Here is a 22,039-nt window from a genome sequence, read left to right on the forward strand (position 1 = left end):
AGGGTTAGAGAAATGTCTAAAGCGTTGCTGACAGCAGCCTCAGCTGGTGAATAATCCCTTTAATGCTGGAAGTTGGTTGGTCAAAGAGCGACAATAACTATCTTCTTTCTTTGTCTCTTCCTCAGGCACACTGTGGGCGACACCAAAGTTCCCTTCTGTCTGCAGTCTTGCGTGAAGCCGCTGAAATACGCCATCGCCGTTCACGACCATGGCACCGAGTACGTGCACCGCTTCATCGGCAAGGAGCCCAGCGGCCTGCGATTCAACAAGCTCTTCCTGAACGAGGACGGTGAGGATAACAGCGATGTCCTCCACTTCAGCGTGTTTGCATCGTGATTCGGTCGGCCGGACTTTCACTCCAGACTCCCTGGAAGAGGATCTCGTGACCTGGTTGCCATGGAGCTTTGATAAATTGTTAATGAGAGGCCGCAACTTTGTAGCTAAATAAAACAGAGTGGCCGGCGTGTAAGAGACATACCATAATAACCTGGAAAACAATGAGCTGCTGCATTTAGCTCTTCAGTTGATGTACCTATTCTGTCTATCATGAAGCTTTAAATTAGCTATTAGTAGAGCTACAAAGGCTCTATTTAAATGAATAAATGATGGAAGAATAAGCTTCAGTCATATTAATATAAATCGATAAACTCCTCAGTGGGAAGTGAAGAGTTTTAGCATTAAGATACGTCAAACCGCTCACGTTTCAGATTAGGAACTCTGTTTATTTAAACACAAGACACTTGTACTCCCAGCAAAAAGGATACACACTCAATAATGGACCTAGGATCCCTGACCAGTGCCGATGCTACCAGTTAGCTAGTGCAAGATGCTGAAAAGTGACAAAGAAACTGTTCATATAGACTCTCCAAACCTGCTAGTGCTAACTCTAAATGCTAATGCTAACTGCAAGACTACTACAATGTCCACAGGAAACTTACCACTGATAAAGAAACTATACAACCCAGCTCACCAAACTTGCTAGTGCTACATGCTAATTGCTAATTTACTTCACTTCTTCAGCCAAGCTTGCCACAGGCAGCGACTATACAAGGAGACAAGTACCAATTGCTAACTGCTAATTGCTAATGCTATCTAAAAAGAAAAAAAAACAAAAGACAAAGACACAGCCACTACCTTACACCACAAACTTACCTCAGATGGCCAGTTAGGACTCTAAATATCCAAAGTATCCTCACATCTCATCTTATACATAAGAAAACAGGTTAACATCGCTGTGAAGGTGAATTTGCTGCCATTTTTCCAAGGCAGCGCTCATTTCATTTGTCCAAATGTGCGATTTCTGATCTAACAAACACGTTTAGATGCTCAGACAGTGGTTATTTTAGGATGTTTTCTGTCTTTCCCTTAACTGACTGCCATGGGAGCAACTCCAGTTAGTGTTGGAAAAACAAAGAAATGCATCAATTTCTAGATATTTTTTAAACGTAGTTTTTATAGGCCGCCATTTTCATGAGGAGAAAATGCGCTGCTTTAGTCGCCTAAATGGAATAATCCATTATTTTGGCAGCTGGAGAAGTGAACCATATCTCGTGTAGAGCGCTAGATTTAAGTTATCAAACGTTAATTCATCAAACTGCATTTTGTTCATACAGAGGATGAAAAATGTAAACTGGTCCTCAAACACTTCCTGTTGTGTACTACAGCTCTAATAATGCGACGTAAGCTGTTGTTTTTACGCCATATTTTGTACTTAAACAACTAAAATAGAAATTATCCAGGTCTTCTAATCATTCCTTCATGAACAAATCTAACATTCGCAGATTTTTAATTTATATTCTGCAAAACCACAGAAAGAAAATCAATCTAGGTTCTGTAAAAGTTGTTGTTTTTTGAGTGGACTCTGGTGGGAGAGAGTTTCCGGGTTTCCTCTCTTTGTTGAACGGAGCAGAAACGTCCCTGCTGTTTGTTTTTACATTTATTTTTTCAGACATTGTTTGGGTCGGTTGCATAAGAAGATTAAAACACGGAGGGGAAGTGGTGTAACTGTGTCTATTAAGGGTGTTTATCACAATTTTGCGCATTGAGTTGTCCCTTTTTTGTGTTTTACCTTACAGAGATTACATTTATTTTTATTTCTAAGGGTCTTATTTGTTGGCTGATGTCAACCTTCACTTTGTTTCCTGCAGATAAGCCTCACAACCCCATGGTGAATGCCGGTGCTATCGTCTGTACCTCCCTCATTAAGGTAGGCTGCATTCACATACTACGTCATAAAGTATTTCTCTCTCATTTTGTGAATATCCTCTCTGTAAAAAACATCATGAAGTTTATTGTTTTCTACCTTCAAATGTACATTTTCCGAGTGTGAGAGGTTTTAGTTTCTTATCACAGTTGAATTCTGAGCTGCAGCTGTAAAATTCAACAAAAAAAAAGTTAGGGAATCTGTGTGCAGGACGCGTTTCCGCCAGATTACTGTATACAGAGAGATTAAGGTTATAGATAATCATGCTGAAAGGGGATTTGGTTGAAAGCAGAATCACTCAGTGGGCGGAGATGGAGACATCACAGCTTCTCCCAGTTTTAATCACGGTTCTATTAGCTGAGTATCTCTTTAAATATCCTCCTCCGACCTTCACACCCACACAGGGGGCTGGTTTCACCTCTGATGGAAACACCAGAGCACCACCTGCTGATAGAAGACTTAAAAAAAACCACAGCTCCTTCCTCATGTGGCCAGCGAGGTTCAGCAGGAGCAGGTTAATTACATTTATCCGGCTGCTCTCGTCCAGAAGCTCGAGCAGTCGGAGAACTCGTACGATCAGAAAGTTCTGAGACTGTGCCTGTAAAAATACATTTAAAAATCACCCGATAGAAATTTGCTGCTGGTGCTCCTGCAATGCTTGCAACAAAAAGACAAAAATGAGAAACAACACGACGAAAGTCAGACAAAAAAGAACAAAAACAAGACCAACGAATATTACAAAAATGAGACGCAAAACGACAAAAGAACAACGAGCAATCTGGTATTTTATCTTATGATCCAAACAACTTGTAAAGGTCTTGAAATAATTTTAAATGTCACGATTTATAAATGTACAATTTGGAGTCAATGTCATCTCTGTAATTTTTGCACTGTACAAACTCATCCTCATGTTTGGTGCCCCTGCCTGAGTCAGAGCTGCAGATCCACCTCTTTTCACCAATGCTGATGTTGATGGTGAATTTCATGTGACACACTTTGTGCAACAGGAACAGTCTCTGGAAATGTTCTGATCAAACCACATAAAACCAAAAGTTACTAAAGACACAAAGCTCCTCTTAATTTGACGTGGGAAAGTGGCCTGGATGTGACGGGAGAGATGTTTAAAAAGATTCTTAGACCTCCGTTAACTTGGTTTTAAACACCTCGAAGCAGTTTTCGTAAAGATTTATTTGAGAAATAGTGGACAAAGGTGCTCACAGCTCGACCACTTTTATCCGAGGAACATCTCTGTCACTGCTGGTGTTCTTCTCAACATCACATCGTTTTGGTTACTTGAACATAATAATGTAGAGCTTTTTAGAGCCACGGTGGATAGTAAGAAATTCACAAGATCTCTACTTTAGGTTCATTCCCAGCACAAACTGTTTCATGATCTTCCATGTAATGTTAGAAATAGTTTTAAAAAAAATAGATTTTTTTCACTGAATCTGCAGCTTGGCTTCCCCTTTAGTGATAGAAATATAAAAAAGTTTAACTACAGAGTCTCCACTGCTCAGATCTGTTTTATGTATTTTTGACAAAACCTCAGAACTATTTCTTTTCTTTTTCTTTGGGATGAACACACCAATCATCCAGTGTCTTCTGTTGTCCAGACATTATATGGGGATGATCGTCTGGAGGCATGTTTGGTGAAAAAATACAGTATTCATTTAGTTCTGGTTTTAGGGGTTTGACATGAGGGAAAAGAATCGATCATTCCCATATGATGTGAAAGCAGTTTTCCTGTCAGTCGATCCCTGTGAACCCCAACCGATCACTGCTAGATTTGTGCAGATGAAGCCTGAATCATTGATCTGATGATGAAACCAGGGTGGACCCTCTGCATGCCTTCCCCCCCTCAGTTTAGATCAGATTCTCTCATTTGCAATGTACCTTTTCAAGGCTCGTTGTGTGGTTTTATGTGTTGTTGCATATTTTCCAGCATTAGGATCTTTGGGAAATTATGACCACAGCAACAGGTCAATGACGTTGGTAATTTTTCCTTTTTTAATTATTTTCTCCCCTCTTTGGTCTGGATTTGTGACAAGCTTTAGCCTTCACATGGCTGTTTATGAATGTTTAAATGTTGCTTTTTATACTCTTCACCTGCATTCTCCAACAAGCACTGTTTATACACCTGGATTATAAACAGTACGGCACAAACACTGGTTTAATACCATACTCCATTCTTCTGTAGAGAAGGAGCTCCTTGCTTTTATTTCTGCTGTTATTTATGCTTTATATCCTTCGATTAAAGCTTGTTTTATTTGTCATTAGCCGTCAATACAGATACGTCCTCTTAACTTTGTGAAAATTGGCCAAAAAACATAGTTTTTTGTGTGATAAAACCCTCATTGTGTGTTCACACTGCAGCCACACGGCAAACAAGTCTGTATACGTCTGAATCTAGTCTTAGCATTTATTACTGCACCAAGGAACGTAGCGGACTTATGTGACGATCGGCGTACATTTGTCTGTCTGTTAGCAACATTACTCAGTCTCAGTCTCAGAAATGTCAATTTAGCAGCAAAAACTGAACAAAAAACACAACCTGTCGTCACACACCAGGAAGTTAGCTTCTCTCACAGTGGCTAACGCTATGCTAACGGCTAATGGCTAGCGGCTACGTTAGAAGGCAGCCAGAGATTAACCTGAAACCGAGTCTTGAAAACAGTAATTACTCTGCCAAGGAATGTGGTGAAGTTGTGTAACGATCGGCGTACATTTGTCCGTCTGTCTGTCCGTTAGCAACGTTTTTCAAAATCAGACTAACGGATTTGGATGAAATTTTCAAGAAAAGTCAGAAATGACACAAAGACAAAGTGATGAGATTTTGGCAGTGATGCGGCTTATAGTCTGAATCCCCAAATTTGTTAAAGATTTCTGCATCATTGTGAGATAGCTGCGCTGTAACCATGACAACAAGTGAACACTACGTCACCTGCTGACAATCACATGATTGCGATCCTACTATCTTATCGGGACTTATCTGTCGAAAATGATCCAAGGAACAAGTGATTAAATTGTGGGGGTGTTTCCGACTCCCATCAATTCCCGCCACCCGCTACATATTTAGGTCATGTGATTCGGTATCCATACATAACGTACACATGCATAACACATGCCTGTGCTCAGCGCAAGGTCATTTTGTATGTAGGTACATCTATGTTAAATGGTGCCGTGATTTTTGGCATGAATATTTCTAAGATTTCATCTGTCAGAAATGACACGCCGCCTGAGCAGCCTTGGAGGAGTACTGCTCTCTGAGTGCTTTTTCTTGTTTACTTTTAGTGCAATTGTGTTGTAACAACATCATGTTAATTTCAAAATTAATTATTTTGTACCCAAACAATTTAGCATTTATGGGTAGAGCAAAAAACGCGTGATATTTTTAAAAAAAGTCAAATAACTCTTTTAATGTATGTATGTAATTGTAAAATAGAAAGGCATGTCAGGCTATAGGATCCTACGTTTCCCATAATGCACCAACTCTCGCCTTTTTTTGCTAGACCTCCTCTGCATCTTTAAAAAATCTTTCCACCTCCACTCCACCATAACTTTTGATTAGTTTTTCTTTCCTCTTGACTAGTTAACTGACTTCAGCATGTTTAACAGGTGGAGTGTCACGTTGTCGATCGATTATAGGAATCACCGACGTTTTGATCGCGTGGCTCGCAGTGTGATCGCACCTTAAACTCTGCGGCTCCGTCCAGTAAACGTTTCACGGAAACACACCTTTGGCAATAATCACCACAGTAATTCGAACAGTCAGAGCTCTGTAGTCTAACATACGTGTTGTTAAAACAAGACTTTCTTTGGTACTTTTCATGGTAGCCATTTTTATTTTATTTTCCAAAACCAGTACCCCCTGAGTGGATTAACCGTTTTATTTCACCTCCTCCATCTCCAGCTAGTCTCCCACCTCTAATCTTAATTCATCTGATGTCATGACTGAATGGCCTTTCTGACTGGTCACATAAGTAGTCGTGTAAACTTGCACTGTTTTCCTGTTGTAGCTTACTATCATAGAGATTTGTATCTTATGTTGTAGTGCTAATATTGTAATATGGGTAACTCTTTCATGTCTTTTTATGAATTGTTTTGCTCATCTTGCTTCATTAAGAAAAGTGATTGCTTCTGTTTGTGTTTCAGCAAGGGGCCAGCAACGCCGAGAAGTTTGATTACGTGAGTGTTCCTGTCTTGTTTAATGTGTCTGTAAAATGTGCACCTGTTGTTAAAGTGTCCAATTGGGAAATTATTCGAACGAAATCTGGACTGCAACCACTATTTGCGTTATGCATGTTTTCTGTTGATCCACGGATAAGTAAAATGAAGTTACTAATTCAGTAAAGTGAACAGATTTGACACTTTCAGAGCGATTGTTTATTTCAAAATTCAACGTTTGGGAGCAAAGTGTTTTTGTCGGTGCCACCAGAAAGACAATAAAATGTGTAATAAAAATATACGAAAATGCGGAAGCCACAAACATCACGCACAAAGAAAAGTAGGCAGTAAACATACTTTGACTGATAAATAAGAGAATAAACAGAAGAGCATGACACAGAATATTGGCATAAATGTGTATATAAATAATACAACTGAAATTAAAAAAATAATCTCTGGCTCGGGACCTCTTGTGTACACCGGAGAAGTGACACTGACAGAGCAGCAGTACATGCAAGCAATGTAGGATTCTCTCTGATCTTTGGGTTTATATTGTAGTTAGAAGATCAGATTTAGATTACAGACCAACATGGAGACAACTAGCCTGCTTAGTTACGTCAGAATAGAGAATACAGGAGGTCCTCGACTTAAGTTGGAATTCCATTCCTACGGATTGATGCAAGTCGATTTTCGCTGTAAGTCGGAACTCCGGCGAAAATGTAAACAAAGCCGTTACGTGCATCACGATATTGATCAGTTCTTCGAAAAGCCATGAATACCAATGACTTTCATGCATGTATGAGTCATTTTACAAGATAACAGAATCTGTTGCACTGTTTTTACAGCTTGATCTCATAATGTCGATGTTTGTCGGTGTTTTGCCCTGTTCCCAGCGTTTTATTATATCTAATTTCACTTCCATGGTGATGGCTCTCCTTTTCTTCCAAGCGTCAGAAGAGTTTGATTTACACTTGGGAGCCATAATAAAGGCAACAAGCTAGCAAATGTACGGTGTCTTTTCTGTCACGCTAAAATAAATCACTGCATTTGACTCGCATAGCCTCTAGTTCAAAAACATATTTTGGGTGTTTTATATTCACTTTTTTGCCTTTCCCACAACATTATTCCTCTCTCCTACATCATTGATTACAATTACATGCAAACAGAAAATCATGCAAATTAGGCGATGACATCATTTAGTGACTTCTAGGACAGCCAATAGCTACTCTCCTTACTGAGGAGGAGGCAACACTGTGACTGTAGCACAATCCAAGGTGGCGTGCAACCGGCGAATGTAAACAACGCCGTCTTATAGCACCGCGTGACAATGTGTTCGTCTCCTCCACTTACCAACTAGTTCCACGTAGAGATGAAACGCCATACATCGTAAACCTAGGAATGGACCGTAACCAGTTCTGACAAAACGCCACAGGTCGAGGACGTCATAAACAGAGGACTTAATGTATCTAACTCTGACCATAGCTGATGTCCTTCCTCATATCTTCCTCCAAGCGTCTGCCTGTCAGAAGATATAAGGGAGGACATCAGCTAACAGCCTCAAGGAAACTCCTCAGAAAGGGGAAAGAGTCATTTTTGCTTCACAAAAGGCACTTTTTTGAGTATTTTATTTATTTTATCTTTTGCTACAATAGACAATTTTATTCTCTTCATCAATCAACTGCTTTCTGCTCCTACTTTTGTTGTTGTGTGACTGTTAACACTTTGGTCGACTCTGGCAAACTTGCTGCATAAATAAATTAGATCTGATTTGATGCTTAAACATCGGATAAATGGGAAGCAAGTGATAACAACCAGACAGTATAAAATGTCGGTGCATGGATAAAAGCTGGCGGTAGTTTAAGGTGTAAACTGACAACACGTGGGTCAAACAGTTTTGATGTTTTTAGGTAGAGGCAAGCATGATTTAAATTCTGAATCTGCTGCTCTTTTCTCCAGGTGATGAACTTCATGAACAAACTGGCCGGAAATGAGTACATTGGCTTCAGCAACGCCACGTGAGTCCCGCAGAAACACACTGTCGCCTTTCAGCTGCAGATGAAATCACACTCTGACGTTTTATCGCATCTTTGAAGTGCGAAGGGCTCAGAGTGTGGCAGTTAAATTCACGCAGCGACTTTCAGAGAAGAAATGGAGTTTATGCAACATGAGCTGAGTCATGGTGTTTAAAGCACAAACCTCCTCCTGCTCTGTGTCCCAGTTTCCAGTCGGAACGCGAGTCTGGAGACAGAAACTTTGCCATCGGCTACTATCTGAAGGAGAAGAAGGTGAGATCAAAAAAACATGCTGATGGTGAAGCAGCTGGTCAGTGAGGCTGTTTTAATGCTTACTCTTTCAAAATAAAAGTTACAGAAGTCGCATCGATTGATCATTTTTTAATTTGATTGTTTGGCTTTTTCAATTCTACATGTTTTTATTGTGATACACTGAACACATTTAATTGCAGCTAAATTCTTTGCTCCTGTTTTAATATTTCCCTCCTTTTATTATCATGATAATATTTATTTTGTCCCTTGAAGCTGTGAGATGTTTTGCTGCACACTTTCTGAACGTGTTTTTGTTCTTGTAGTGTTTCCCAGAGGGCACAGACATGACTTCTATCCTGGACTTCTACTTCCAGGTAAGTTGGAGTTAATTACAAAGCTGATGAGGTGTTCGGTGTATAGTTTGGTTGCTGATTAGATTTAGATGAGATGAGTTGAACCCAGAAACCGGAACTACGAAGGTAAGGCTGAAGAGGAAACTCACATTAGATTGGTATTTTTTGATTAATGTGTTGATTTTTTTCATGTAATTGTGGAATACTCTGACTTAAAGCACTTTTTAACGCTAATATTCGAGCTTTACAGGCGATCAGAACTCTGAAATACCCCAACAAAGACACCCTGAGTGTCTTTTTCACCTCCAGTTCGTCTTACAAGTGTGAAAGCAGCATCGGAAGTGTTTTTTTTTCATGTTCTTCCACATCAGCTGTGCTCCATCGAGGTGACCTGTGAGAGCGCCAGTGTCATGGCCGCCACTCTGGCCAACGGCGGCTTCTGTCCAATCACAGGCGAGCGTGTGCTGAGCCCCGAGGCGGTGCGAAACACTCTGAGTCTGATGCACTCCTGCGGCATGTACGACTTCTCCGGGCAGTTCGCTTTCCATGTTAGTATCCCGTCACACATTTAACAAGCTGATAGTTTTTCAGGGGTGTATTAAACACGTCATATTAAAGTAGGATGAGCCTTTATCAATCCCACAGTGGAGACATTTAGATGTTACATTAGATGAGGCTGATGGATTTATCTACTGCATTCAGGACGCAGCTCATCCCCCTCTTTCTGCTCCAGGTGGGTCTGCCGGCTAAATCTGGTGTGGCCGGCGGCATCCTCCTGGTCGTTCCCAACGTCATGGGCATCATGTGTTGGTCTCCTCCGCTGGACAAGCTGGGCAACAGCGTCAGAGGCATCCAGTTCTGCACGGTACCTTCAGTCTTTATACAGCTCTACTGCAAGCTCTTTATTCTGCTGTCTGACTAGCATGGAGGGCTGTAAATTAATCATTTTTCCAATTAAAGGTATCTGGATTTTTCCAGGAATATTTAAAAAAACACCCTGAGCTCATCACAGAACATTGTTTTCATATATTTTAGGCCTGAATACCAAAATGAGCGTGACTTCCTGTCATGTTTTTCTTTCTCTCTGTTTAGATTAGAAGCTTCTGTTTGGTGTGGAAATACGCAACTATTCCTGAATGTTTTCTCTTTCCAGGACCTGGTTTCGCTCTGTAACTTTCACAACTATGATAATCTGAGGCACTTTGCTAAGAAGCTGGATCCTCGCAGGGAAGGAGGAGACCAGAGGGTGAGTCTTCGTCTTCACCGTCCTCTTCTTCACGAGTCTCAGTGTGATAAGTATACAGTTCTGTGTTTTGTTGTGCAGCTTCGTGTTCGTAAATTTAGATATTCTGATTTATTTTTACTATGAGGCGTCTCTTTAACAGGCAGTGAAGTACATTTGTGTCAGTGGATGCTGTATGTAGCTATTTAATCCACAGCACCACCTGCTGGACAAATATTATATCGTCTCTGTTTATTGTTCAGAATTTTCTCTTTTCCACACATGATTTAGGTTTGTTCTGTGACCTTAAAGTGTCACATTGATATGCTTAATTGTCAAATATTAAATGTGTCTTTCTTCTTTTTTTGTCACATTTCCTCAGCACTAAACTGCTGCTTCTCGTGTTTCAGGTGAAATCAGTGATCAACCTGCTGTTTGCTGCCTACACTGGAGACGTCTCGGCCCTCAGGAGGTACGTTAGCTCTTCACTTTCTGCAGAAGGATAAAAGGTTAAAATCACCAACACCCTAAAGGAGCATGCAGCCTCTTTCTGGTTTCCTGCTGAGTAAAACGGCCCTCGTGGCTCTTCCCTGTTTGCAGGTTTGCGTTGTCCTCCATGGACATGGAGCAGCGGGACTACGACTCCAGGACGGCGCTGCACGTGGCGGCTGCAGAGGGTGAAGCACAGATGAGACGGCTGGTTGTGTGTCAATAAGTCGCTGTGTTTTGTGTTTACTTTGCTCATGTGATATCTGTGTGCGTTTCAGGACACGGCGAGGTAGTTCGCTTCCTGCTGGAGGCCTGTAAGGTCAACCCAGTGCCCAGAGACAGGTAAAGAAGGAACTAACGGCAGGGCTTGAAGTGAATTTTACTGCTTTACAATACTGCAATTATGTTAGCACATGCATAAAAGTGTGAGTTTTCATGGAAAACTTGGAATTGTCTGAGTGACCCCAAACTTTTCAACAGTAGTGGAGGTCAACTTTAACACATTTTGAGCAACTTCAACTGATGTAGAGCCCCTTTAGCTAATATAGATCCACTGTAGCTAATATAGATCCACGGAAGCTAATATAGATCCACTTTAGATAATATAGAGCCACTTTGGCTAATATAGAGCCACTTTGGCTAATATAGAGCCACTTTGGCTAATATAGAGCCACTTTGGCTAATATAGAGCAACTTTAGCTATATAGAGCCACTTTAGCTAATATAGAGCCACTTTAGCTAATATAGAGCAACTTTAGCTATATAGAGCCACTTTGGCTAATATAGAGCCACTTTGGCTAATATAGAGCAACTTTAGCAATATAGAGCCACTTTAGCTAATATAGAGCAACTTTAGCTATATAGAGCCACTTTGGCTAATATAGAGCCACTTTAGCTAATATAGAGCCACTTTAGCTAATATAGAGCAACTTTGGCTAATATAGAGCCACTTTGGCTAATATAGAGCAACTTTAGCAATATAGAGCCACTTTAGCTAATATAGAGCAACTTTAGCTATATAGAGCCACTTTGGCTAATATAGAGCCACTTTAGCTAATATAGAGCCACTTTAGCTAATATAGAGCCACTTTGGCTAATATAGAGCCACTTTGGCTAATATAGAGCAACTTTAGCTAATATAGAGCAACTTTAGCTAATATAGAGCAACTTTAGCTATATAGAGCCACTTTAGCTAATATAGAGCCACTTTAGCTAATATAGAGCAACTTTAGCTATATAGAGCCACTTTGGCTAATATAGAGCCACTTTGGCTAATATAGAGCAACTTTAGCTAATATAGAGCAACTTTAGCTATATAGAGCCACTTTAGCTAATATAGAGCAACTTTAGCTATATAGAGCCACTTTGGCTAATATAGAGCCACTTTAGCTAATATAGAGCCACTTTAGCTAATATAGAGCCACTTTGGCTAATATAGAGCCACTTTGGCTAATATAGAGCCACTTTGGCTAATATAGAGCAACTTTAGCTAATATAGAGCAACTTTAGCTATATAGAGCCACTTTAGCTAATATAGAGCAACTTTAGCTATATAGAGCCACTTTGGCTAATATAGAGCCACTTTAGCTAATATAGAGCCACTTTGGCTAATATAGAGCCACTTTGGCTAATATAGAGCAACTTTAGCTAATATAGAGCAACTTTAGCTATATAGAGCCACTTTAGCTAATATAGAGCCACTTTAGCTAATATAGAGCCACTTTGGCTAATATAGAGCCACTTTGGCTAATATAGAGCAACTTTAGCTAATATAGAGCAACTTTAGCTATATAGAGCCACTTTAGCTAATATAGAGCCACTTTAGCTAATATAGAGCCACTTTGGCTAATATAGAACAACTTTGGCTAATATAGAGCCACTTTGGCTAATATAGAGCAACTTTAGCTAATATAGAGCAACTTTAGATAATATAGATCCACTTTAGATAATATAGAGCCACTTTAGATAATATAGAGCCACTTTGGCTAATATAGAGCCACTTTAGCTAATATAGAGCAACTTTAGCTATATAGAGCCACTTTAGCTAATATAGAGCCACTTTGGCTAATATAGAACAACTTTAGCTAATATAGAGCCACTTTAGATAATATAGAGCAACCTTAGCTAATAGAGAGCCACTTTAGCTAATAGAGAGCCACTTTAGCTAATACAGAGCAACCTTAGCTAATACAGAGCAACTTTAGCTATATAGAGCCACTTTGGCTAATATAGAACAACTTTAGCTAATATAGAGCCACTTTAGCTAATATAGAGCCACTTTAGCTAATATAAAGCAACTTTGGCTAATATAGAGCCACTTTAGCTAATATAGAGCAACTTTAGCTGATATAGAGCCACTTTAGCTGATATAGAGCCACTTTAGCTAATATAGAGCCACTTTAGCTATATAGAGCCACTTTAGCTAATATAGAGCCACTTTGGCTAATATGGAGCAACTTTAATATAGAGCAACTTTAGCTTCTTGAGAGCAATTTTTACTAATACAGATAACTAATATGAAGCAACTTTAGCTAATTTAGGGCAACTTTAGCTGTTATAGAGCAATCTTAATTCATGTACACTACCATTTAAAAGTTTGGGGTCACTTAGAAATGTCCTTATTTTTGAAAGAAAAGCAATTTTTTTTCAGTGAAGATGACATTAAACGAAAGATAAATCCTGTCTAGACATTGTTAATGTGGTAAATGACTATTCTAGCTGGAAACAGCTGATTTTTAATGGAATATCTCCATAGGGGTACAGAGGAACATTTCCAGCAACCATCACTCTTGTGTTCTAATGCTACATTGTGTTAGCTAATGGTGTTGAAAGGATCATTGATGATTAGAAAACCCTTGTGGAGTTATGTTAGCACATGGATAAAAGTGTGTTTTCATGGAAAACATGGAATTACCTGGGAGACCCCAAACTTTTGAACAGTAGTGTGCATACAAAAAACTATAACAATAACCAGGCCAACACCTCCTGCTGTCCCCACCCTCACCCCGACCGGTCGAGGCAGATAACTGCCTTCACTGAGCCTGGTTCTGTCAGAGTCTTTCTTCCTCTTCATGGTTGTCGGGTTTCTTTCATTTTTTTCCCCCTTCCCACCGTTGCTCACAGAGAATCCAAAGACATCTTAGGATTGTTGGGTTTTCTGTTCTCTGTTTATAGTCCGTAGCGTCTCTGCCTATGCTGTGCTCAGTGCTGTCAGACGACGGATGCTGTGAACTGCACTCCATAAAAGAAGTTGAATTGAATAATGCTGCAGCCTGTACCAAAAACCCACGCTCCCTTACATGCAGAGATGATGGTTTGGATGCACCTCCGTAGCACCAAAATGCTTCATCTAAAGGCCAGTCGATGTGTTTGCTGCAGGTGGGGCAACACCCCGATGGACGAGGCGGTGCACTTCGGCCACCACGACGTCGTGACCATCCTCCGCGATTACCACAACAAATACAGCCCTCAGGAAAGCAGCGACGACAAGCAGAACGCAGAGAAGAACCTGGACGGGATGCTCTGATGGAAGACGGGCGTGTGAGGACGGTATGCTCAGAGGGAGGAAAAAAACACACATAGAAACAGTAAAACAACCCAGACAATAAACTGTATAGAGAAAAAAAAAAACCTTTACGAACCAGTTTAGAAGAACAGAAATCCCTTAAATCCAGCAGCCGCTCCTCATCATGTTGTTATTAGATGTTGTTGGTTTTCTGTCACTGTCTGTACTCTGAGAGGGGGGGCGTTTTGTTTTCTTCTCGTTTCTCCTTCTGTATTTAACTGTTAGTTTGTAGGGAGTTGACAGCCGCCTGCTAAACTCCATCATGTGCTTCTTATTGTAACAGCAGGTGTAACTTTGAAACCTTCCTCACTCGGTCATCACAGTGTGGTGGAATGTATCGTCCCCCAGACACCTCGGTGTGTGTGCGTGCTATTTATTTATCTCTGTAAGATAAACTGTACAGTCGTGTAGTGTGTGTGTGTGTGTGTGTTCTTGTACTTGCTACATGGTGAGGACCATTTTCTGCATTTAACTATCAAAGTGAGGACATTTTTACAAAGTGAGGACATTTTGGCCGGTCCTCACTTTGAAACAGCCATGTTTGAGGGTGAAGACTTGTTTTTAGAGAACAGGTATGAATTGAGGTTTGGTTAGGGTTAGGGTAAGGGTTAGGGTTAGGCAATCAGTTGTGATGGTTAAGGTTAGGGTAAGGCTCTAGGAAATGCATTACGCCTATGGATGTCCTCACTAAGATAGAAGTACAAACGTGTGTGTGTGTGTGTGTGTGTGTGTGTGTGTGTGTGTGTGTGTGTGTGTGTGTGTGTGTGTGTGTGTGTGTGTGTGTGTGTGTTCTTGTACTTGCTACATGGTGAGTACCATTTTCTGCATTTAACTATCAAAGTGAGGACATTTTTACAAAGTGAGGACATTTTGGCCGGTCCTCACTTTGAAACAGCCATTTTTGAGGGTGAAGACTTGTTTTTAGAGAACAGGTATGAATTGAGGTTTGGTTAGGGTTAGGGTAAGGATTAAGTTTAGGCAATCAGTTGTGATGGTTAAGGTTAGGGTAAGGCTCTAGGAAATGCATTATGCCTATGGATGTCCTCACTAAGATAGAAGTACAAACATGTATGTGTGTGTGTGTGTGTGTGTGTGTGTGTGTGTGTGTGTGTTTGTTCCTGGAAGGTCAGTGGGTGTAAATACGTACAGGTGTATAGTTGTAGCTCTGTGGATTCAGCTTCCATCAGGACACTAAAGCTCTGGAAGCTGACGTGATTATTTCCGTTATTGTTTCCTGCTTTAAACCGCCGAATAGAAGCTTTTTGTTGTCTGAAAGCCTAAAACTGGACTTTAATTTTTCACTCCTCTGCTCTTTTATTTGCTTTTTTTCTCATGTAAAGTAAGGAAATCATGTTTGGCGTCTCCTGAAAGTTGAACGAGTTCCTACATATCAGATGCGACACTGCCGATGCTCCTGCAGAGACTGAATGACCGTAAAGCTCCACCAACGTTTGTTTTATTGTCGAACATTTCAGCGCACAATGAACTGCACTCAACGACGGAAATCATTTCAGTTATGAGCCTGTTGGTGTTAGTTTTGGATTGACTGAAAGATTTTATACGCAAATGGATTCTCTTGTTTTATCTGCGTAGATATCACTGATATTTCTGCTGCTTATAATAGTAAAAAAATCTTACTATTATTGCAAACGGGCTGCAGCAAAACGTCTTACTACCAACCGGAAGTACCCGTAGAGAAGATTTATCAACACCTAAACACTACAGACGTGAAGAATAGCACCATCTGTTGGTGCACACATTTGTTGCTGCACAGTTTTCACTGTAAAACTCACAATCAAGAAGCTTCTAGTCCTTTTTTTGTTAAAAACAGCTTCAACATTGATGGGGTTGAAAGGAAATGGTGCGTAAGCTACAGATACAAAGCTCAGAGTAGTGAATACTTTGAAACTCAGTCGATATATATGCACAGTTTACCAAAGAAAAAACAAACTTTTAGTGAATTTTTAACTAACATGCAGTTTAAGAACCACCAGCTGGTTGTCACTGAAGCAGTATTACACTCCAAAAACACAGTTTACCTCTGATCTGTGTCATTTTTTTTTTTTTTTTAACAAAGAAATCCTCAAATCTTGAAATGTAGATGGTGTTTTAGGCTTTAGGTGCACCTGAACGCATCCTGTTCATGTTTAATTTTTTTAACAGAAACCAAGAACATTGAAGGTTTCCCCCCCCCATCTGTAGTTTCTGGACAGATATAGTAATTAACAAGAAAATCTTTAATAGAAACTGACCTTGCGCTGAGAACAGGCGTGTGTTACGCATCTGAACATTACGGCTACACCCGAATATCCGAATGTTCAGTCGTCACAGTGGTATCCGAATAAAAAAAATCAAGTGACACTGCAGAAACGTCCGAACAAATACAGACAATAAAATGAATAATCTGGACTAATAAGTGAGGATTCTGGCTGTAGACGGTGTTCATTTGTCCCAGCAGTCACTTTAAACACCTGAAACATTTCCTTTGTTGAGTCTCTGTTCATTCTGACTGCGATGTTTACTGATGGTTTGTATGTTATATTTGTTCCTGAGCCTGAAGGAGGATTTTAATTCAGATGGATTGTTGTTGTTTTTTTTAAAATCTGTAATGTGCAACAGAATGTCATACTTGAACAGTTGTGGAGACGTTTTCCTGATGTTTTGGACGAACTGAACCGATTTAAAAATGAAAACCTTCAGAGGCAGCAGGAAACCCTCCTCGGGCCGGGATCAGCTCGTCCAGTGTGGTTGAAATGTATTCGTTTTCGAGTTAAAGAAACCACCAAAAGAAGCACAAACCTGCGTCTGAAGCCTGCAATATTTCAGCAATAGAAGCATAACGATTGTAAGACGAGGAGTCGGTGATTGTGGCTCTGGCTTTCCGTTGGATCGGCTGATCCCGGCCTGCGGCTCTGATCGCTCGGCTGCCGACGGTGGAATTGTGCGACTGGAGTGTTCTGAATGTAACGTGTTTGGTGTCGTTCTGTTTCTTCTCCATGTGTATTTCTGCTGCTTCGGCCCTCGTCGGCGGCTCACCGAGTGTCGCAGGCAGTCCGGATATTTATTCACAGATGGAAACATTTAATAAAAGCCAGAAAAACCAACCAGACGTCTGTGTTTGGGAGTCGGGGGGGGGGTTAGTGTTAGTAATTAGCAGCATTTTACAGTTATTTTATCATCAGAAAGACATATTTATGGGAATAAATTGACCATTCGTCTCAGTTATTATTTCTTAAAAGGGCTTTATTGAAACTGTCAGTCCTGATTTCCCACTTGATTGTAGAAAAACGCTTATTGAGGCAGCGTTTTTTTAATTACAGTAATAGTTTCTGATAATAATCGCTCAGAGCTGCATGCTGAGGTTAGGAGGTCCTCCCTCCCTGCAGGGCCTGACAGCCTCTGGGGTTTTTAACATTCTAAAAGCTTTACATTTCTGCCTTTAAGTGTGAGTTATGGCCAAACAGATGAAAGTAGCCGGACTACCTAGTTTTCACAGAGCTTGGATAAACCAGCCAGACTCAGTATGAGCTGCTGGAGGCTGTTCACAGTTGTGTAAAACCACTAAATCACTGCAGGTGGGTGAGTTTAAGCCTGGATATATTGTTTTTTTATGATAATGATGAGCAACAGCACCATTTTACAGCTATTTTATGAGCATAGACATATTTGTAGGAAAAAAGGTCAAACTAATGCTCCAACAACCTTAACTTTTAGTGCTGTTGTTAATCAATCCTTGTAAATGTAAAAAAAAAAGAGATAAAAATGTCCTTCAGACTCTAAACCAGACAGAAGTATTGATGGTTCAGATTGCATATTTTAAAAGCAGAGTTTACAAAGTGCTGCACAGGCAAGCCAAAGAGATACGAAGTGAGACCATTGGACAACAGGAAAAAACTGAAAAATGTAGTAAAAGATGCAAAATACAATGCAGTGGTTCACAATTACAACATAAACAAACACCAGTGGATTTAGAAACCAATGCCAATGAAGTCGAGTCGTTGTGTAAAATGAACACGAGCATTCAAGAGTTTAGGGGTCACTAAGAAATGTCCTTATTTTTGAAAGAAAAACTGTTTTTTTTTTTCCAATGAAGATAACATTAAATGAATCATAAATCCAGTGCAGACATTTTTAATGAGGTAAATGACTATTCTAGCTGGAAACGGCTGATTTTTAATGGAATATCTCCATAGGGGTACAGAGGAACATTTCCAGCAACCATCACTCCTGTGTTCTAATGCTACATTGTGTTAGCTAATGGTGTTGAAAGGCTCATTGATGATTAGAAAACCCTTGTGCAGTTATGTTAGCACATGGATAAAAGTGTGAGTTTTCATGGAAAATATGAAATTGCCTAGGAGACCCCAAACTTTTGAACAGAAGTGTACATTGCTCCCTCATGTTCAAAAAAGTAAATGTCTGAATATCGGCTTGATTTAACCACATCTGCGTTTGCCAGAAGTCATGAAGCTTCACAGAAGACTTTGTCATTGGGGCCCCTTGAAAAGACAAGAACTCTGATAGAAGAAACCAACAGTGATTCAACAATCTGAAACCCAGAAGGTGTCGGCGGGTTTGAAAAGCTTCTAAGCTGCATGCCCAGTACATGTGAACCTAAATGATGCCAACCGATCGGAGTGTTTGTCCAATGGGACGTCGGAGTCTATCAAGCGTGATTTGAAGACGGGACATCCTTTTCTGACACATGGTGTGAGCAGTAAGTCAAAATATTTGCCCTTGTAATCACATTCCAAATGACACAAACTGTGAAATAAGTTTTAGAGAGGGTTTTGACAGGTTTTATGAAGTTTTTTTTTTTATTTGGCATGCTCAGAAATTCAGTTTTTCTTTTTGTTTCCTCTGGGAAGTTGTGTGAAAAGGAGTATTAACTAAGGGACAAGGCGTATGTTGAATGTAATCACACATTTCAGGTTTTTATGCACTAAACTAGTACAGGGGGGCCTCGGTTTACGACCTCCTCGACCTACAACGTTTTGTTGATACGTCTGAGCTGGTTACGTGGAACTAGTTGACGAGTGGAGTGGATGAATACGTCGCCACACAACGCTATAAGACAGCTTTGTTTACATTCACCGGTTGTACACCACCTTGGATTGTGCTACATTTGCTAACTTTTTGCCCTTCATTATGGCTCTTTTAACGGCAGTGTTTCGAAGGGAAGGAAAGCCATCTCCATGGAAGTGAAATCCGATATGAAATGCTCAAGTTGTAAAAACAGTGCAACATATTGTGTTATCTTCTTGTAAAATGACTCATGCATGCATGAAAGTCGTTGGTATTCATAACTTTTCTGAAGAACTGATCGATATCGTGATACACGGAACAGCTTTGTTTACATTTTTGCGAAGTTCCAACTTGCAGCACAAATCGGTAACGGAACTCTGATGTAAGTCGAGGACCTCCTGTATTTTCACTCCTGTGTTCCTCACAATGCTGTACAAAGAAATTTTCAAGTCTGTGTTTCACATTTTGTTGGCATTTTTGGAAGATTTTCCGTCGTTTTATTGCTCTTGAACAGTTGTCTTATGATCTATGAATTTTCTCTTATTTTCTACCATTGTTGGACAACGTTGACCCGAGGAAATGAAAAAGTAACTTAGACTGAGTGTGTCTGACATTTATTTTAAAAAACATGTTTTAGCAATCAAATGAATTAGTAAATGGTGGTGAATAATTTCCAGCATGTTCCATCAAAATGTGTGCAGTAGAGGGTAAAGAAATGTCCGAAATGACCCCATTTATCAGCAGCAGAAGGTGTAAAAACTGAAAGAATTGTTGTATTTTTGACTTTCTGACAGTCCTTCATACATGTTGCTCTCACTTGAGTTCAGAAAAGGTGAATGTGTGAATCTCTGGGACCAGCTGCTGTGGGCTGCTGTTGAGTTTCAGTGAGGTTTAGCTCCGGTTGAGCAACAATGGATGTCAATGCCAAGCTTTTGTCAGTGAGAGTCAAGCTGAATCTTGTTTAAGTCTTCTGCAGAATCAGTCCTGTGGGTACAAACGTTTCCAAGTCAGCGCAAAATAACCTGAATGTGTGTTCTGCTGAAAAGTGCTGATTGCGAAATGTGTCGAGCGTTGACAGCTACACCTGTTGCATAAGTTTTACACAAGTCACACAAATTCCCAGGTACCCTTATGAAACACTGTGTACTGTCAGATCAATAGCAACCAGTAGTTCTACCTGCTTTTCTTCGGTTAGTAACTCGAGTCCCTTGACCACGATGAAAACAAAATGTCTAGTTTTTGTCCTTCTTAATCTTGTCGTCAGTGTAAAAGTTCTGAAGCATATTGCATAGCATGTAGAAGGAAAAGATTCTGTTTTTTTAAGTTTCAACACCTTGTTTTGCGGGGAAAAGTAAATAAAGCTTCACAGTTAGTCACAGTTTCATTTTACCTACCTACAGTGCTGTCCAAAAGTATTTGCCCCCCTACAGAAAACTTCTATTTTTACATATTTCTCACACTTAAATATTCCAGACCATCTACTTACTAGTTACATTTGTTGAATATATATTGAAAGATAACCCACAAAACACAAAATGCAGTTTTAAATGATGGTTTATTGACGAATTATTAAAAACCTGTGAAAAAGTAATTGCCCCCCCTAAACCTATAACTGGTTAAATGTTTGTTCCAGCATGTGATTGGTCTTTTACATCCATAGAGGAAGGTTGGTTCAGTCTTCTCTGCAGAATAGTTTGAATTTGGCCACATGAGATGGTTTTAGATCGTGAACGGGTCGTTTAAGGTCTCCTCACAGCATCTAAATTAGATTCAAGTTCCGATTTTGACTCCAAAACCTTCATTTAGTTCTTTTTGAGCCACTCTGATGGACATTATTGTATTCTTTGGGTTCAATAGTGTTGAGCTTCAGGTCCTGAACTGATGGTGGACTGTCTTCAGAAGGATTTTCTGATAGAGAGCAGAATTCATGTGAGTTGTCCGGCTCCTACAATCATTCATGGACAAGTTTTTTTTTGAGGGGGGAGGTTGGTCATTTTGAACATGTTTTTGTCATTTTCAACATGTTTCTAGTCATTTTGAATATGTTTCTAGTCATTTTCAACATGTTTCTAGTCATTTTGGACATATTTCTATTCATTTTGAACATGTTTTTGTCATTTTCAACATGTTTCTAGTCATTTTGGACATATTTCTATTCATTTTGAACATGTTTTTGTTATTTTCAACATGTTTCTAGTCATTTTGGACATATTTCTATTTAATTTGAACATGTTTTTGTCATTTTCAACATGTTTCTAGTCATTTTGGACATATTTCTATTTAATTTGAACATGTTTTTGTCATTTTCAACATGTTTCTAGTCATTTTGGACATATTTCTATTTATTTTGAACATGTTTTTGTCATTTTCAACATGTTTCTATTCATTTTGAACATGTTTTTGTCACTTTCAACATGTTTCTAGTCATTTTGGACATATTTCTATTTATTTTGAACATGTTATTGTCATTTTCAACATGTTTCTAGTCATTTTCGACATGTTTCTACTCATTTTGGACATGTTTCTAGTCATTTTGGACATGTTTCTAGTCATCTGAACATGTTTTTGTCATTTTGAACATAAATTTAGTCAATTTGAACAAGTTTCTAGTCATTTTGGACGCTTTTTTGCAATTTTAAACACATTTATGTCATTTTGATCATATCATTTTTGAACACGTTTTTGTCATTTTGTACATGCTTCTAGTCATTTTGAACATGTTTTGGTCATTTCGGACATGTTTCTAGTCTTGTT

The 22,039-nt window shown here is 39.6% G+C and overlaps 1 protein-coding gene across 4 annotated transcripts in view; it reads left to right on the forward strand.

Moving 5' to 3' along the window:
• The window catches only part of LOC110970823 (glutaminase kidney isoform, mitochondrial-like), a 35,064-nt gene extending 17,700 nt beyond the window's left edge, over nucleotides 1-17,364 (forward strand). For 2 of the 4 annotated variants that reach the window (XM_051942179.1, XM_051942177.1), the window contains exons 6-18: nucleotides 126-289; nucleotides 2,148-2,206; nucleotides 6,356-6,388; nucleotides 8,324-8,382; nucleotides 8,586-8,652; nucleotides 8,955-9,005; nucleotides 9,356-9,532; nucleotides 9,718-9,849; nucleotides 10,138-10,230; nucleotides 10,617-10,678; nucleotides 10,807-10,883; nucleotides 10,974-11,037; nucleotides 14,074-14,372. In XM_051942179.1, the coding sequence (XP_051798139.1) occupies nucleotides 126-289; nucleotides 2,148-2,206; nucleotides 6,356-6,388; nucleotides 8,324-8,382; nucleotides 8,586-8,652; nucleotides 8,955-9,005; nucleotides 9,356-9,532; nucleotides 9,718-9,849; nucleotides 10,138-10,230; nucleotides 10,617-10,678; nucleotides 10,807-10,883; nucleotides 10,974-11,037; nucleotides 14,074-14,221 (1,186 nt within the window). In that variant the 3' untranslated portion in view covers nucleotides 14,222-14,372. The other 2 variants (XM_051942178.1, XM_051942180.1) reach the window with 2 other exon arrangements.
• Nucleotides 17,365-22,039: the final 4,675 nt, after the last annotated feature.

The sequence above is a fragment of the Acanthochromis polyacanthus genome, chromosome 22, assembly GCF_021347895.1.
Source record: "Acanthochromis polyacanthus isolate Apoly-LR-REF ecotype Palm Island chromosome 22, KAUST_Apoly_ChrSc, whole genome shotgun sequence".
Classification (NCBI taxonomy): Eukaryota; Metazoa; Chordata; class Actinopteri; family Pomacentridae; genus Acanthochromis; species Acanthochromis polyacanthus.